General features: G+C 42.0%; 1 protein-coding gene across 1 annotated transcript in view; it reads right to left on the bottom strand.

Moving 5' to 3' along the window:
• LOC126456170 (neuroligin-2-like) overlaps positions 1-19,016 on the bottom strand; it is a 351,902-nt gene that overhangs the window by 317,667 nt on the left and 15,219 nt on the right. The window contains exon 3 of the mRNA XM_050091924.1: positions 18,595-18,765. Within this exon, the coding sequence (XP_049947881.1) occupies positions 18,595-18,765 (171 nt within the window). The remainder of the gene's footprint in view (positions 1-18,594; positions 18,766-19,016) is intronic.

Here is a 19,016-nt window from a genome sequence, read left to right as displayed (position 1 = left end):
ACAAGTCTTCCCCCTCACAGAAGCCTTAGATGTGCTCTTTCCACCTATCCTCTCTCTCCTCTGCTTTTAACAGTGGAATTCTCTTTGCAGTCTTAATGTTACCTCATTTCTGCATTTCATTTCACCGTAGGTTGTTTTGACTTCTCCGTTTGCTGAGCCAATCCTTCCGACGTTACTTTTTTCTATTTCTTCACGTTTTTCATGCTGCCATTTAGTCTTAATTTCCCTGCAGTTCCCCTTTATCTCATTCCTCAAGACATTTGTGCTGTATAAAGGGCTTTCCTCCATTCAACTACATCATCGACGGGCGGTACGAAGTCTAATGCCGCCCGTGGACCATGCGGAAGGGAAGTAACGAATAATCACAATATCGATAGCAACTTGGCTTCCCGGAGACAACTCACGCCCCTTACCCAGTTGCTGAAAACTGTTTATGTTACAGATAGATAGTCAGTTATGGAAACACAAAAAAGCCGATGGATCAAGACGCAAAATAACATTCTTCCATTTTAGTCATAGACTGTAGCCTATGAACTATACTTTCAGTGACTTGCCTACTTTCCAATGATTTCGAAATTGGCACCATAAATGTCAACTGATGGTATATCACCTCCTATTTTAAATCACAGAAAACGTTTTTGCAAGACTGCAAGCGACTTCCTTCAGGCAATGACGTGATACGAAACGTCGTTTCGTAATAAGTCATTCTAAATAGTCCGTCAAATGTTACGAAATTTTCTATCATCCCCTGTTTACAGCACCAATACAATTTCAATAATGTTGGTTCTAGTTTTAAATGGTTGTGCGTAACATTATCCACTCAAAAGGATAACTGTCAGATTCAGTCCACATACAGTGTATATGAAAATCAATAGCAAAAACTGCCACAGGTGAAAATGTGCGATGATAAAAGCAAGAACTAATAAATACGGAACCACAAACGATTAATTTAAGAGATAATTGAAAATACGCGGTGACGATCTGTCACTGATTCGTGCGCTATACAAGGAAGTAATAATTACACTTTCCCGCTTGAGAGAATCCTCATGAAACACGTGTCATCAGAGGACAGTGAATATATGCGGAAACTTTTGTAAGACATGCGGAAGGGAAGTAACGAATAAACGATTTTTCGTTTTCACTTGAGACAATTGCGTACCATGTTTAACGTCCCCTGTTGCAAACGTTACTCAATGTGACGAACACCTGCATCCACGACTGCCTGGAACTGCACTAGATAGCGCCCTACTACTGCCCGAAACACCTCAGCTGTGATACTGGCTGCTCCCTCATTGTGCTCACTTTCAATCTTCAACGTGTGTTACTGTCTCATTGATAAACGTGGTTCTTCTGGTAACCCTACAGCCACAAATGACATCGGGTCAAATATAATGACATTTTTGGCCACGTAGTTTGAAACTATAGGTCAATGTTTCTTTATGTTCTTCAGCCTCGGTGGAGGAACAGGATCTGTCCGAATCCTTTTAATGCGGCAAAATAGCGAAATTAAGAAGCACTACTACTGCTGTTGTTTTGATAAAGCAGCTTTACATTAAAGGCCTGCTCGCCTTGTCCAAACCTACGTTGACTGTATGCAACTGTAATGCACACTGATGCTTGCCTCTCAAATCTACGTCACCGTATCAGTCACCATAATAGCAGGCACGACACTAACACTACTAGCAATGGAAACCTAGCAGCGCCCAATCTGAACATCATTCCTGTAACGGTTCAACTCTTCACAACGCTCGTGGCAAGTTGAAATCACCGCGGCTGCTCGCCGCGTTTTAAAAGCGTGCGACTGTAACTGACGCCTCGGCCGCAGTTACTGCTGGTTGCGCAATGTAGCCACGTGGACCGACGTCGGTTGGAGTTGCCTTCTTGCTTGGTGACCAGCGACATGGAAACATCGGTTCGGAGTCGGAGGTCGAGCGGACACATCCTGGTAGACCAGCGACGAGATACATGTCAACGGCGGTGCTGGGCGTCGCCTGAATTTGTCACTTGATTCCGTACTGCTTTAAGAAGAAGAATTAAGATTTCTCTCGACGTCGATTGTGACTTGCTAATGAAAACTTGTGTTCTATGGGGAGGAAAGCAACAACTGTCGAGTTACAACCGATCTGCGGTTGCCATTTGTACAAGTGGGCCAGTGTGACAAGCGATTAGTTGTATCTCAAGATCGTCGATATTTTATTTATAAGTGGAGGCTCTGGGCCCCACCTCGTTCCATGATAGTAACAATAATTGGATCTGAACTCGGAACTATGGTTGTAGTGGGGTTAAGAATTAGGACTGGTACGTAGTAAGTGCAGTTACACTATCAATACCGGTACCCACCTTGTGCCTTGAATGAAGCGGGTGTGACTGAAACTGGTTGAAGCAGTTATGTTTCGAAAAACTTGTACTTACCTTTGTAAATGAATTTTTACAATGTGAATCGGGCACCTGCAGTGCCGCTTTGAGTTTAATTGAAGCTGAGTATTTACCAGCATTGCGTTTTGAATTAAATCTGCTATTGTTCTCTTCTTAAACAACTAAAATTGGACATGGTAATTTTGCGTAAGCACCTTCAGTGCCAATTTTATCTTAATAGAAGCTGAAGCTTGGCCAGCGTTACTTTGAATTAAAGCCTCTGATGTTCCTTACTTTTAAACAAATTAAATTTTAACGTAAGAAATTTTGGGTGACCATCTTCGGTGCCGATATCATGTTTGAGCTTCACCAGCGTTGTGCTTTCAATTAAATCTACTAGTGCTATTGTTTTTGAACAGTCAAATATGTACATAATAATTTTGGGTGGTCACCTTCATAGCCAGTTTGTTGTTAGTTGAAACCGGAGAATGATCGGCGTGGTTCTGAATTACACTTTCTAACGTTGCATGTTTTAAATAATCTGAATTAAACATGTTTTTCCTGGGCACCTTAAGCGCCGGTTTTATGTTAACTGGAGCTTGACCAGCTTTATGTTTTTTATTATAATCCACTAATTTTCTTGTTTTTAACCTATTAAGTTTTACGTAAGAATTTTGGGTGAGCACGTTCAGCACCATTTAATGTTGACTGCTGCTGGAGCTTGACCATGTGTTTTCAACTGACTTGGATTTGTGCCCTGATATTTTCTGATCAATAGTACTGCTACTGTGTAAACGGGAGGGTGGATATATTTTGTCTATTTATTATTGGGCCTTTCCTCTGAAAGTGGAATTTTTTTGTGATGGTCTTTTGGAAAATAAAAATCTTTTTGAAAAAACTTCATTCAACTCATCACTACCGCTTGCTAAGGAGCAGTTATACTACATTTCTTATAAAGTTGGGTAGTCATACGGCGAACAGTTTCCTGTCTACACTGGCTCAAGTAGCTGAAGCTTAATCATAATCACTCTGTATATTTCCCTTAATAGTAAATTTATAATTCAAGTGTCAACTCTGTGGTTAACTGCCAATGTAACTGAGTCTACATTCCACTCATAGCTTACCTTACCAACAAACACTATTTACTGCAAGCTCATACCTGTTTATGCAGACACCTGTTGGTGTAATTACTGTAGTCTTATCTCTGGAGTGTCAGGAACTTTTTAATATCCTTGGAACTTCGTTGCTCCATTTCTTTTGACTGTATCAGTGGCAGTGCTGCGCAATACGCTTTTCGGTTATCAGAGAATCTTTTTAGAGTTATAATTCTCAGGATTTATAATTATAAAATATTTCAGGTCAAGGTGCAGCTTATAATTAAGCACAGAAATAAAGTACAGATGACCTTTATCAACTTCACGCATCCATCAACATTCTCCAACCAAGATGGACAATACATCACAAGAGTTAGTACAGAAATAAAATACAGAAGAAATGATCAACTTCATGCAACCATCAACATCCTCCAACCAAGATGCACAATATATCACAAGTGTTAAACCAAGATGGATAATATGTCACAAGAGTTACCATCAACTGTGACCAATTAAGTTTCTGTGCAAGTTCAGTTCTTGTCATCCAACATAATGTACGTATTGACTTCAAATTCGGCTGCACACAGCTCACAAAATTTATGAGGTCTGTGAGAATGATGATCGTGAGAACATGAGGCTCTGTAGACCTAATGTTTACTTCATGCTTAAAGTGACAGAAAGAGTGGTGAAACATGGATTTTGGGAGGATCTCGATTCGACTTCGAAGGAAGTAGATGTATAAAGACAGGGATTAAATTTAGCAGAGACATGATTGAGCAAAAGCCTGTACCATTTGGAAAGTTCTTATTTATTGACTCAGACTTTGTCAGTTTCAGCGCTTTTATTTGTTAATAGTTTCAAAATACAGAGCAACAACTATCAAAGGTATGTCCTGTGAGTTTTCATTAGCAGCACCCACACACTTTTTGTCGGTGTAGTTCGTATAACGTGTGGATCGATGGTGTATTGAGGCTGGTAAACGACCTGCAACAACGGTCCCGTTCTCATATTCAGAACAGCTGTTGTTTTCATTGTCACTTCTATATAAAGCACTGTTTTAATGGACAACTATCGTTTACAGACCATCGAAATGTTCATCATTGTAGACAGAAGAGTCCATGTTGTGTGCGGACATAAGTAATAATTTCAGACATAATTCTACATACGTTGCTCCATCATTGTCACCCAGCTGATACCAGACACCGCCAAGAAGAACAACAGCTAGCTGATTAGCTAGGGTGAAAACAGATTTAATAATTTTACCCTAAACTATACATAGGCATGCGTACCTATGACACGACTGATAAGAGATTCATATGTAGTTAGTATTATGTAGTTAGGTGTTTCATATTATTCTTGACTATTCTACCTGTATTACTAGAGTTAAGATATTTCTTCAATATCAACGAAGAATTATTGCTTATTTATATCAGTGGTTAATTGTCAGGATAGGCACTAGACAATATCTATATTTGCCAAATAAAACCTGCAAAAAAGGACAAATGATTGCTGAGTTTTATCATTTGTAAATCATATCACAGTCGCTGAGTGCACCCACGTCCCTAATGGAAAGTAACTAGCCTACAATTTCTTCTCGCACCTCATGTGCAACTTGACTAGATTATTTCCATTTTTCTTTATATCAAGTGGCACTACAGTCAGTTTTTAGGTTTTTAGATGTAAATTTCAGCCGTTCGCAGTACCAGCACAGCAAGGCCGTTTTGGTTTCTCCCGAGGACATGCAGCTTTACTGTATGTTTAAATGATGATGGCGTCCTCTTGGATAAAATATTCCGGAGGTAAAATAGTCCCCCATTCGGATCTCCAGGCGGGGACTACTCAAGAGGACGTCGTTATCAGGAGAAAGAAAACTGGCATGGATCGGAGCGTGGAATGTCAGATCCCTTAATCGGGCAGCTATGTTAGAAAATTTAAAAAGGGAAATGGATAGGTTAAGTTAGATATAGTGGGAATTTGTGAAGTTCGGTGGCAGGAGGAACAAGAATTTTGGTCAGGTGATTACAGGGTTATAAATACAAAATCAAATAGGGGTAATGCAGGAGTAGATTTATAATGAATAAAAAAAATAGGAGTGCGGGTTAGCTACTACAAACAGCATAGTGAACGCATTATTGTGGCCAAGATAGACACAAAGCCCATGCCTACTGCAGTAGTACAAGTTTATATGCCAACTAGCTCTGCAGATGATGAAGAAATTGATGAAATATATGACGAGATAGAAGAAGATATTCAGGTAGTGAAGGGAGACGAAAATTTAATAGTCATGGGTGACTGGAATTCGTCAGTAGGAAACGGGAGAGAAGGAAACATAGTAGGTGAATATGGATTGGGGGGAAGAAATGAAAGAGGAAGCCGCCTTGTAGAATTTTGCACAGAGCATAACTTAATCATAGCTAACATTTGGTTCCAGAATGGGTAGCTCTGAGGGATGAAGTAGTGAAGGCAGCAGAGGATCAAGTAGGTAAAAAGACGAGGGCTAATAGAAATCCTTGGGTAACAGAAGAAATATTGAATTTAATTGATGAAAGGAGAAAATATAAAAATGCAGTAAATGAAGCAGGCAAAAAGGAATACAAACGTCTCAAAAATGAGATCGACAGGAAGTGCAAAATGGCTAAGCAGGGATGGCTAGAGGACAAATGTATGGATGTAGAGGCTTGACTCACTAGGGGTAAGATAGATACTGCCTACAGGAAAATTAAAGAGACATTTGGAGAGAAGAGAACCACTTGTATGAATATCAAGAGCTCAGATGGAAACCCACTTCTAAGCAAAGAAGGGAAGGCATAAAGGTGCAAGGAGTATATAGAGGGTCTATAGAAGGGCGATGTACTTGAGAACAATATTATGGAAATGGAAGAGGATTTAGATGAAGATGAAATGGGAGATAAGATACTGCGTGAAGAGTTTGACAGAGCACTGAAGGACCTGAGTCGAAACAAGGCCCTGGGAGTAGACAACATTCCATTAGACCTACTGATGGCCTTGGGAGAGCCAGTCGTGACAAAATTCTACCATATGGTGAACAAGATGTATGAGACAGGCGAAATACCCACAGACTTCAAGAAGAATATAACAGTTCCAATCCCAAAGGAAGCAGGTGTTGACAGATGCGAAAATTACCGAACTATCAGTTTAATAAGTCACAGCTGCAAAATACTAACGCGAATTCTTTACAGACGAATGGAAAAACTGGTAGAAGCGGACCTCGGGGAAGATCAGTTTGGATTCCGTAGAAATGTTGGAACACGTGAGGCAATACTAACCTTACGACTTATCTTAGAAGAAAGATTAAGAAAAGGCAAACCTACGTTTCTAGCATTTGTAGACTTAGACAAAGCTTTTGACAATGTTAAATGGAATTCACTCTTTCAAATTCTGAAGGTGGCAGGGGTAAAATACAGGGAGCGAAAGGCTATTTACAATTTGTACAGAAACCAGATGGCAGTTATAAGAGTCGAGGGGCATGAAAGGGAAGCAGTGGTTGGGAAAGGAGTGAGACAGGGTTGTAGCCTCTCCCCGATGTTATTCAATCCGTATATTGAGCAAGCAGTAAAGGAAACAAAAGAAAAATTCGGAGTAGGTATTAAAATCCATGGAGAAGAAGTATAAACTTTGAGGTTCGCCGATGACATTGTAATTCTGTCAGAGACAGCAAAGGACTTGGAAGAGCAGTTGAACGGAGTGGACAGTGTCTTGAAAGGAGGATATAAGATGAACATCAACAAAAGGAAAACGAGGATCATGGAATGTAGTCAAATTAAATCGGGTGATGCTGAGGGGATTAGATTAGGAAATGAGACACTTAAAGTAGTAAAGGAGTTTTGCTATTTAGGGAGTAAAATAACTGATGATGGTCGAAGTAGAGAGGATATAAAATGTAGACTGGCAATGGCAAGGAAATCGTTTCTGAAGAAGAGAAATTTGTTAACGTCGAGTATAGATTTAAGTGTCAGGTAGTCGTTTCTAAAAGTATTTGTATAGAGTGTAGCCATGTATGGAAGTGAAACATGGACGGTAACCAGTTTGGACAAGAAGGGATTAGAAGCTTTCGAAATGTGGTGCTACAGAAGAATCCTGAAGAGAAGGTGGGTAGATCACGTAACTAATGAGGAGGTATTGAATAGTATTGGGGAGAAGTGAAGTTTGTGGCACAACTTGACTAGAAGAAGGGATCGGTTGATAGGACATGTTTTGAGGCATCAAGGGATCACAAATTTAGCATTGGAGGGCAGCGTGGAGGGTAAAAATCGTAGAGGGAGACCAAGAAATGAATACACTAAGCAGATTCAGAAGGATGTATGTTGCAGTAGGTACTGGGAGATGAAGAAGCTTGCACAGGATAGAGTAGCATGGAGAGCTGCATCAAACCAGTCTCAGGACTGAAGACCACAACAACAACAGATGTAGATTAGTCTGTGTCGTTTAGAAACTTAGGGATTCTCTACAGGAACCAGTGGTAGGTAATGTTGTTTTTATTATAGGGGTTATTCTGCGTGTAAAATATTTTTATATAAGTGCGATTTCTACGTGTGGTTAGAACATGAATATGTTGTAATTGTGAGAATTTGTACCTAAATTTAAGGTGGTAAGGTAATATTTTTCTGGGAAATTGAAGACGAAGACAAAATTAAAGTTGGCTTCTGAAAGCAAACTAATATGTAGTTAGGTTCTGGCACAGACAGTACCTGAGATCATGGCTCATTTTATATCGCAAGAAAAAGTACAGCGTGTACAATGACCAAAGATTACATCTTGGATATTCAACATCCCGGAATAATCAAACGTGGGGACAACAATAACGTTCAGCGATAGGCAAATGTTCAGAACGAAATTACGACGCAAAGCCACAATGATTGGAAATCGTAGCCATCTGTAATCGCAGATGTCACAGATTAGGTTAATCGACATGGGGATATGAATTTGTGATACTAAATCCAGTTGCATCACGCCCCGGAGGAGCCACTGTAAAAGAGAGCAGAGGCTATGACATAATGTAAATGTATTAAGATATTACGGAAGATAAGGTCTCTGCCAAGATATTGAAAAACGTGAATAGCTGTCTTGATATTGGAAAATGTGACTAGCAGTACCCATTAGCACTTACGTGTGAAGTTAATGTAAGTGTCGAAGTTATTCCAATCACTATTGTTTTGGATACTCAAAGGTCGGAGAATGTTATATCAAGTAATCTTTTTGAATGAGTAGCGCACAAGGTTAGTGTGCTAATTCTCCACTTACATAATTGCAAAAACGTTGGAGCAGTGGACACGAAATCAAGGAACGTTAGAAAGAAAATACAGTTAAATATAATTTCTGAGAACATTCCTCTCCTCTTGGTGAACAGCGTTTTTTTAATTACTTAAAAATGCACGTGCACAGTCACAACCACAAGAAATTTTTTTTTAGGATGTTACCGGTTTCAGTCTGTTTTAGACTATCTTCAGATCTACATCATGGTGGTACGTCTGAAGAATATAATAATCCCAATCCCAAAAAAGCAGGTGTTGACAAATGTGAAAATTACCGAACTATCAGTTTAATAAGTCACAGCTGCAAAATACTAACGCGAATTCTTTAAAGGCGAATGGAAAAACTATTAGAAGCCAACCTTGGGGAAGATCAGTTTGGATTTCGTAGAATTATTGGAACACGTGAGGCAATACTGACCCTACGGCTTATCTTAGAAGCTAGATTAAGGAAAGGCAAAACAACGTTTCTAGCATTTGTAGACTTAGAGAAAGCTTTTGACAATGTTGACTGGAATACTCTTTTTCAAATACTGAAGGTGGTAGGGGTAAAATACAGGGAGCGAAATGCTATTTATAATTTGTATAGAAACCAAATGGCAGTTATAAGAGTTGAGGGGCATGAAAGGGAAGCAGTGGTTGGGAAGAGAGTGAGACAGGGTTGTAGCCTCTCCCCGATGTTATTCGATCTGTATATTGAGCAAGCAGTGAAGGAAACAAGAGAAAAATTTGGAGTAGGTATTAAAATCCATGGAGAAGAAATAAAAACTGTGAGGTTCGCCGATGACATTGTAATTCTGTCAGAGACAGCAAAGGACTTGGAAGAGCAGTTGAACGAAATGGATGGTATCTTGGAGGGAGAATATAAGATGAACATCAACAAAAGTAAAACGAGGATAATGGAATATAGTCGAATTAAGTCGGGTGATGTTGAGGATATTAGATTAGGAAATGAGACACTTAAAGTAGTAAAGGAGTTTTGCTATTTGGGAGCAAAATAACTCATGATGGTCGAAGTAGAGGATATAAAATGTAGACTGGCAATGGGAAGGAAAATGTTTCTGAAGAAGAGAAATTTGTTAACATCGAGTATTTATTTAAGTGTTGGGAAGTCATTTCTGAAAGTGTTAGTATGGAGTGTAGCAATGTATGGAAGTGAAACATGGACGATAAATAGTTTAGACAAGAAGAGAATAGAAGCTTTCGAAATGTGGTGCTACAGAAGAATGCTGAAGATTAGATGGGTAGATCATATAACTAATGAGGAGGTTTTGAATAGGATTGGGGAGAAGAGAAGTTTGTGGCACAACTTGACTAGAAGAAGGGATCGGTTGGTAGGACATGTTCTGAGGCATCAAGGGATCACCAATTTAGTATTGGAGGGCAGCGTGGATGGTAAAAATCGTAGAGGGAGACCAAGAGAGGAATACACCAAGCAGATTCAGAAGGATGTAGGTTGCAGTAGGTACTGGGAGATAATGAAGCTTGCACAGGATAGAGTAGCATGGAAAGCTGCATCGAACCAGTCTCAGGACTGAAGACCACAACAACAACAACACGTCTGAAGATGGTCTAAAACAAACGTAACCGTAAAGGATTGATAGCATTATTTATTTTTGACACACAAACTGTCTATGAGATATATTGACGTATCAGCTTCTCATCATAGAAATTGTTCTTATAGGTTTAATGGAGACAGATTTAGTGCGAAGGGTAGAGTACACGGCAGGTATTGCCGAAAGACGAAGGTTAGGCTGATTGCAATGAAAGATGATGAGACACAGACACAGACAGGGGTCTATACCAAACTGAAACAATAGATGTACTGCATATGGCGTAAAAGAAACAGCAGAAGATGATGGAGTCAGAGCAAGTGGCAGCAGAACGAACCCATCAGTTGTCACGTATTCCCCTTCACTATTCACAAATTTATATATTGTCATTTAGAAGTTGTTCTATTCAGTTCCCTTGCATAATGGAATAATATGAAAAGCCTATAATTAATGAAAGACAATTTTTCTGTGAACATTATGCAACAAATTTATTATGATTAGAATAAATGTTACTTCCGAATTTTTCAATTTAAATAATATTTGTGTGTAGTATTTATAGTTAAGAGCCTTCTTTCATGAAAGTGAATTTCATTCGAACTTCATTACTGATTCTTATTTAAAATGGGACGGATACATGACTGAATTTATATCCTAAAAGGGTTTGATGTACATGACACAGCTGATTTGAAATTAAATTTTTAAAAATATGTATTTGTCCACTTGTAACCTAAATACCTCCTATATAAATTAAGCTAGTAGAAGTGGCGGAGGGGAAGTTTTACCGTGAGTTCTGTCCTTACAGTTATTGATACAGAAACCAGGGTGAGCAGAGCCCCATAGATGCGAAGGCCTGAGTTAATGTACACTCCTGGAAATGGAAAAAAGAACACATTGACACCGGTGTGTCAGACCCACCATACTTGCTCCGGACACTGCGAGAGGGCTGTACAAGCAATGATCACACGCACGGCACAGCGGACATACCAAGCACCGCGGTGTTGGCCGTCGAATGGCGCTAGCTGCGCAGCATTTGTGCAGCGTCGCCGTCAGTGTCAGCCAGTTTACCGTGGCATACGGAGCTCCATCGCAGTCTTTAACACTGGTAGCATGCCGCGACAGCGTGGACGTGAACCGTATGTGCAGTTGACGGACTTTGAGCGAGGGCGTATAGTGGGCATGCGGGAGGCCGGGTGGACGTACCGCCGAATTGCTCAACACGTGGGGCGTGAGGTCTCCACAGTACATCGATGTTGTCGCCAGTGGTCGGCGGAAGGTGCACGTGCCCGTCGACCTGGGACCGGACCGCAGCGACGCACGGATGCACGGCAAGACCGTAGGATCCTACGCAGTGCCGTAGGGGACCGCACCGCCACTTCCCAGCAAATTAGGGACACTGTTGCTCCTGGGGTATCGGCGAGGACCATTCGCAACCGTCTCCATGAAGCTGGGCTACGGTCTCGCACACCGTTAGGCCGTCTTCCGCTCACGCCCCAACATCGTGCAGCCCGCCTCCAGTGGTGTCGCGACAGGCGTGAATGGAGGGACGAATGGAGACGTGTCGTCTTCAGCGATGAGAGTCGCTTCTGCCTTGGTGCCAATGATGGTCGTATGCGTGTTTGGCGCCGTGCAGGTGAGCGCCATAATCAGGACGGCATACGACCGAGGCACACAGGGCCAACACCCGGCATCATGGTGTGGGGAGCGATCTCCTACACTGGCCGTACACCACTGGTGATCGTCGAGGGGACACTGAATAGTGCACTGTACATCCAAACCGTCATCGAACCCATCGTTCTACCATTCCTAGACCGGCAAGGGAACTTGCTGTTCCAACAGGACAATGCACGTCCGCATGTATCCCATGCCACCCAACGTGCTCTAGAAGGTGTAAGTCAACTACCCTGGCCAGCAAGATCTCCGGATCTGTCCCCCATTGAGCATGTTTGGGACTGGATGAAGCGTCGTCTCACGCGGTCTGCACGTCCAGCACGAACGCTGGTCCAACTGAGGCGCCAGGTGGAAATGGCATGGCAAGCCGTTCCACAGGACTACATCCAGCATCTCTACGATCGTCTCCATGGGAGAATAGGAGCCTGCATTGCTGCGAAAGGTGGATATACACTGTACTAGTGGCGACATTGTGCATGCTCTGTTGCCTGTGTCTATGTGCCTGTGGTTCTGTCAGTGTGATCATGTGATGTATCTGACCCCAGGAATGTGTCAATAAAGTTTCCCCTTCCTGGGACGATGAATTCACGGTGTTCTTATTTCAATTTCCAGGAGTGTATTATAATAGAAGTTGAAGACAGATAATAAAGTGCGGAACTTTGTGAGAACGTGCATATGAATAAGTAAAGAGTGCGACAACTTCAACGAACTTCCAATGAAGTTGATGAATTTGTTTATCTTATAACATCAAGTAAATCATGTGCATAGTGCAGTGGCAGTGTCACGTAAATTAATTTGTAAATTTCAGCGTGCAGACTGAAGCAGTTCTTGCGAGTCGGCGGAATATTCTCTTCATAACCACTGTGCGAGTAAATATGGACGAGGACAACAGTGTGTTTTCCGTAACTATGGAGAATGAAGTGACCGTGATTGTTTAAAGAGCAACGAATTTCGCTTGGTGTGGACTTGAATAGATGAAAATTTTGAACAATAATATCGATGTATAGTCAAAGAGCTATCCTAATGAAACTCTCAGTAATTGATGTTGTTATTAGCAGATGTACCAATTCCCTAACAAAAGATTTCAGATCAGATTTTGAACACTGTACCAAGTTTTCAGCTAACCCTATTTTTCTCAGGCTATTTTTATTGGACATATAACTACCCTTTCAACCCTATGTTGCATGTTCACGATCCACCACTGTGGAGATGCCCATATCAGGAATCGTCCGTGTCCCTGTAGGCCACCAATCTGATCAAGTATTGAGAGATGAATTTACTACATCAGTCCTCAGCAGACTTCCTGGGAACGTCATGTTGTTTCATCATTCGCACGTCTTTACTATTAGATCCCTCTGTTTTAAGAGTTCTCCACGCAAAGTAGAGAAACATTTGTTAGGCTCAGAAACTCATATTTGAGACGAGAATTTTCCTAAATTGTTAGTCGAATCATGTGAATGAAGTAAGTGTAAATAGCTTAAAGTCCACTTCAAAGAAGCAAAAAACTTTTTTAACATTCTAATTTTTTTTTACAAATATATGATTTGTTAATCCAAGAAGAAATGTAACTAGAGACCAACGTTGAGGAATATATATTCAACGGGTTTCCCTGGTTTCCTGCTGAAAGTAGTTCCTTAACAGATAAATTCCTTAAGTGCATAAACGTAAGCAACCTGGGAACAAAGCGGGTAATTTTTGAAGACGTGCGGCTAAGAGAAACAAAACAAATATACATCATATCATCAAATCTCCAGTTATGGCATATACATATTTACCAGCAACTCCTGCGTTCGTTATTAGCGTATTTAAATATATCATATATCCATAACGTGACTAACAATACATTTAAACAATTGACTTCAGGGTCTGAAATTTTAGTAGTTCTGGATTCAGAAAAGGTGGACAGTCTGGTAACGTATTCTTGTAAGTACTGAACCTTTGCTGCCATTGGAGGCAATGTGACTGTTTTTGTTTTAGGTAGGAGAGGAATGAAACCTAGCTACTGAAGTTTGTTGGAACACAGCTAACCGCGATTATACAGCAAGTGTGGAAATTATGGCAGCGAAAACAAGAGACTCTGTAGACCCAATGCCTATTCCGTGCGTGAAGAGGCAGAATAGTGGTCAAAGATGGATTTTGGAGGGATGGCGAGTAGATTAGAAGGAAGTAGTATTAGGAAAGAGATTGAAATTTGTAGAGTGGTAGTTGAGATGCTATTGGCGAAACCTTGTGTCAATCGGTAAATTATGAGTTATTAACTCAGATTTTATTGTCAGTGTTAGGGCTCTTATATGTTAAGTTTCAAAACATGGATCGACAATTATAAGCTACATCGTGTCAGGTTTCATTTAATGGATCCCATGTATTTTCAGTGGTATACTTACGTCGTTTGGATCATTGGTTTCTGGATGCTAGTAACGAAACTGCATCTCACTGTCCTGTTCTCGTTTGCAGAATAGTTGCTTTTCCGCATTTTTCTGGTCTATATAAATCACTATTTTATTCGACGACTATCATCCATAATCCTTCAAAATATTCATTATTGTGCACAGATGACTCCATGTGCGTGCGCTCATGTGCGTGCGGACATTTGAAATAATATTTTAGATTATTCTAGATAAGCCACTGCATATTCGTAACCGAGCTAATGTTGGAGGCCAGCAGTGAAAATATTCTGCCTAGCTTGACTGAAGTCAGGGTTAGTAAATTTACACCAAGCTATAGATATTTGTGCCTACTTAGAACCAACTGATAGGCATTATGCACAAGGTTTACGTAGTTAGAGGGTTTATCTGATTCTTGACCATTACAACAGATTTACTAAGGTTTAGATATCTCCTCAGTATTAATGAAAAGCGCCTGCTTTATTACACCACTTGTTAAATGTCAGAGATGAACAACTTTTACACACTACACCCTTGGGAGTAACAGCTAATGAAATATACAAACTCTCAGAAATACTTTATTAGTTCTCATTTGGCGGAAAGGGTAAGGTAGTTTCAGCTTGGGGCTATGGATAAAAGTTTTAGATAAAGTAAACTAGTCTTAGACGAAAATATTACATATCAAATACTTTTGAATAACTAGGAAAATATATCATACGAAAGTCAATAAGGGCTTGTAACCCACATTCAAAGATCAGCTCACATTTGCATGACGTCATTTTGTCGTCATCAGGGACAATATGTAAGTGAATGCTGTTATCCCGTTTGCTAGTTCAATGTAGGAATATCTGGGTAGCCTGCTGCGTAGCGAAGTTTAAAATAAAGAATGCGAAGCTCTTCCTACATTGTAAAGTGGGGTAGTTTAAATTTTCAGTTTTCACATTGGAAAAAGAAAAGAAAATATTACAATTAAGTTTTTGCTAGTTTCCAGGTGGATACTAGCATACAAAATCGTGTTACACTCATCAGTCGCAACATTGCGCTGGAGGAGCCAAATCAAAAAGCCTCAGGACATTGATGAAGTGCAGTACTGTGCGGTATATCGGGTTTAGTAGCAACAGAAATTATGCGGTTCTGTCTGGGGCGTCCAGGGAGAAAAGAAAACCAACTGAATTGGCGTGACACAGCTGCATCAAGTCCACCTTTGCTGAAAACGTATTGTCACACGATAATCCAACCTTATCAGCATTCTACCCATTTTTCATAGGAACCACTAGCAGCGTGAGACGGTAATGCGATCGTGCGAGCACACAGAAAACACTGACTAATACTTGCATATCTGGGTGTTACTATAAATCTTACACTGTCTTTCAAGAAACACTGCTGGAACAACAGACTAGAATTCAGTGCAAAGAACAATAATTTGAGGACTCTCACAGCCAACACCTGTGGCGCTAGCCGTCACGTCCTGAGACCATCTGCTTTTTCTTTGTGTGTGGTACCTGCACAGTACGTCTCACCTGTACACAGTGCGACAGCTCACATCCAGTAAGTTGACATTGCTATCAATAATACAGTCCGAGACCTGTCAGGTTGTATGAAGCAAACTCCTGTCGCCAACCTATTCTCGACTATTGGAACAGCTGCCTCCACTGTCAGAAATGCCTTCACTGGTGATGTGGAGAGATTAAATCAGGTCAACGATTTGCATCATCTACTGCCCAATTATCAAGCTGTAGTCTACCAACTGAAATCCAGAAAGGAATTCCTTAATAGCATTCAACCAGCGATGGGAACTCCAGAGTCTAACTACATCTCCATGTGGACGAATAAACTGTCGCCTGATATTGCTGCAAAGGTATCTAACCCCAGTAAATGATCCGCAGTATCCCGTTTGGATATAATTAAATCATCCTGCGGTGGGCATCCCTCGTTGCAAAACAAACATGAATCGACCATTTCTGAACAAGACATGATCCGGGGATGCTTGCTCATATATCCTGTACTTGAACATTCTTGGTGCAGGGCAGAAACAGATCGAGGCAAACAACAAGGCTATTGGACTTGCTGCGATCTGGAAATAGTGTCTTGACAAGGAAATCAATAATAGGAAATTAATTGAGGTTGGATTCCATTAAGAATCATGTGCTTAGCGACCGTAATGTAAGTATTATAAACAAGGAAATTGGCAACTACGGTCGAAGGAGTTTTGAAATCATTCATTACAGCAAATCTATTTCAGACATTCTGCGATCATCTATAGTGTAAATTTAAAGTTCTCGAAAACTCATGTAATAAAAGCATAAATTACAACTCCAGCATGACTTCAAAACAGAAGAAAATAGCAGCTAGCGAACAAAGTTTTTGTTGATAACATGAAAATTAATTTATTTGAGGTGATAATTAGGAGTTATGACTATTCCACGCGGATCTATGAGAAATGATACTTAATAGGGTAGTGTATATGCTGCGATATAGTTTATTCACAACACCCTGAAAGATAAGAGGCCCCCCTAGTTCTGGGTCAGCTGAAGCCTGTGAACGCCGGACGACTTCTGACCACGATGGTACAGTGTCAGGCCACTGTGGACATTGGTGATCTAACAATACACTGAGGTGACAAAAGTCATAGGATACCGATGTGCACGGATACAGATGGCGGTAATATCGCGTACACAAGGTGTAAGAGGACAGTGCTTTGGCGGAGGTGTCATTTGTGCTCGGGTGATTTAGTTGAGAAAGTTTCTGACATGTTTATGGCTACACGAAGGGAATTAACAGACTTTTAACGCGAAATGGTAGTAGGAGGCAGAGCATGGCAAATTTAATTTGAAAAATCATTATGGCATTTAATATTCCGCCACCCACAGTATCAAAAGTGTGCTGAGAATATAAAAATTCTGGCATTACCTTTCACCAATGCGTTAACGAACGAGAGCAGCTGCGTTAGCGTTGTCAGTGCTAACAGACATGCAACACAGCGTGTAGTACAATGCGGCCAAATTTGGCGTTAATGGGCTGTGGTAGTGAAAGACAGACGCCAAGTGTCTTTGCGAACAGCAAGAGATCGCCTACAGCGCCGCTCCTGGCCTTACGACCATGTCTGTTAGGTCCTAGACGACTGGAAAACCATGGCCCGGTCATATACGTCCAGAGTTCAGTTCGTAAGAACTGGTGAAATTGTTCGAGTGTATCGTAGACTTCACGATGCCCTGGACCCAAGTTCTCAATACGGCACTGTGATGGTGGTGGCTCCATAATGGTGTTGCCTGTGTTTACGTGGAATGGACTGTATCCTCTGGATGTTCGGCTGCCATTTTTACCCATTGATGGGCGTTATGTTCACACACACCGATGGAATTCTTATGAATGACAAAGCGCCAAGTCACAGTATTCGTGACTGGTTTGAAGAGCATTGTCAACAATTCGAGAAAATGTTTGGCCACCAAGAACGCCCAGCATGAATCTCATGGAACGTTTGGTTGATTGCTTGATTTGTGGGCGGGCACCAAACAACGAGGTCATTAGGCCCTCCAGATTAGGAAAGGATGGGTAATGAAGTCAGCCGTGCCCTTTCAATGGAACTATGCCGGCCTTTGCCTCAACAGATTTAGGGAAATCGCGGAAAATCTACATCAGGATGGCCTGAAGGGGGTTTGAACCGTCGTCCTCCCGAATGCGAGTCCATTGTGCTAACCATTCCGTCACTTCACTCAAACGAACATTTACGGGACATAATCGATAAGCCAGTACATCTACAAAATCCTGCACTGGCCACAATTTCGCAACTATGGGCTACTATGGAGTCGTCATGGTTCATTATTTACGTAGCGGACTTCCTAGGACTTGATGAGTCCATGACACATCGAGCTGCTGCACATGCCGGAGGAAAGGAGGTCAGACATGATATCAGGATGTATCCTACGAATTTTACCATCTCACTGTGAAGTACATGTGTTTACTGCACATGTTAGTTAAGTACATCTGTGTACTTTAAATATTTCGCAGTGATTGTCGTGCCTTATTTTCTGTGCCGTACAGTGAGGACAAGTCATTGAATATATGTGGTTGAACTGTGTGAATAAAATACTGATTCTTGCCGCATGCCGCACTTCTCATCCCCCCCCCTCCCCCCCCCCCCAGCCCCCAGCCCTTTCCCTCAGCTGCCTGTGTTGGACTTCTGTAGGCTCACCACAACACTTGAAAATTCGTTCAGGATGCCGTGAACAAACTACACGGGTGGCACAATGTGTTACACAGGGCAGCCTACCTGCCAGGCGAGCGGCGGCTGTGGCGGTGAGAAGCGCGTCGCGGGGGCGGCGTACGGCACGCCGAGGAAGGCCTCGACGGGCTCGAGGTGTCGCGAGTTTAGCTGCAGGATGACCCCGCGGATGGCGCCCGACCGCGTCTCCACGATGCGGGAGCTGTACCGCGGGCCGGCCTCGCAGCAAGGAGGCGGCACGGTGGCCAGCGCGAGCAGCAGCACTGCTACCAGCGGCAGCGGCGGGCGCTGGGGGCGGAGCGCCGGGACTGGCGGCGCGGGCACTCGTCGGCGACAGGCGTCGGCAGCGACGGCGGCGGCGGCGGCGGCGGCGGCGGGAGGGGCTAGCGGCATGCCGCCGGCGCGGCCTCATCGCGGGGCCTCATCGCTGCCCGCTGCCACCGCCGCGGACCGCCCCTCCAGCTCCAGCT

Source organism: Schistocerca serialis, chromosome 2 (assembly GCF_023864345.2).
Source record: "Schistocerca serialis cubense isolate TAMUIC-IGC-003099 chromosome 2, iqSchSeri2.2, whole genome shotgun sequence".
NCBI lineage: Eukaryota > Metazoa > Arthropoda > Insecta > Orthoptera > Acrididae > Schistocerca > Schistocerca serialis.
The sequence above is the reverse complement of the archived record's forward strand: the minus strand, read 5'-3'. Positions and strand labels throughout refer to the sequence as shown.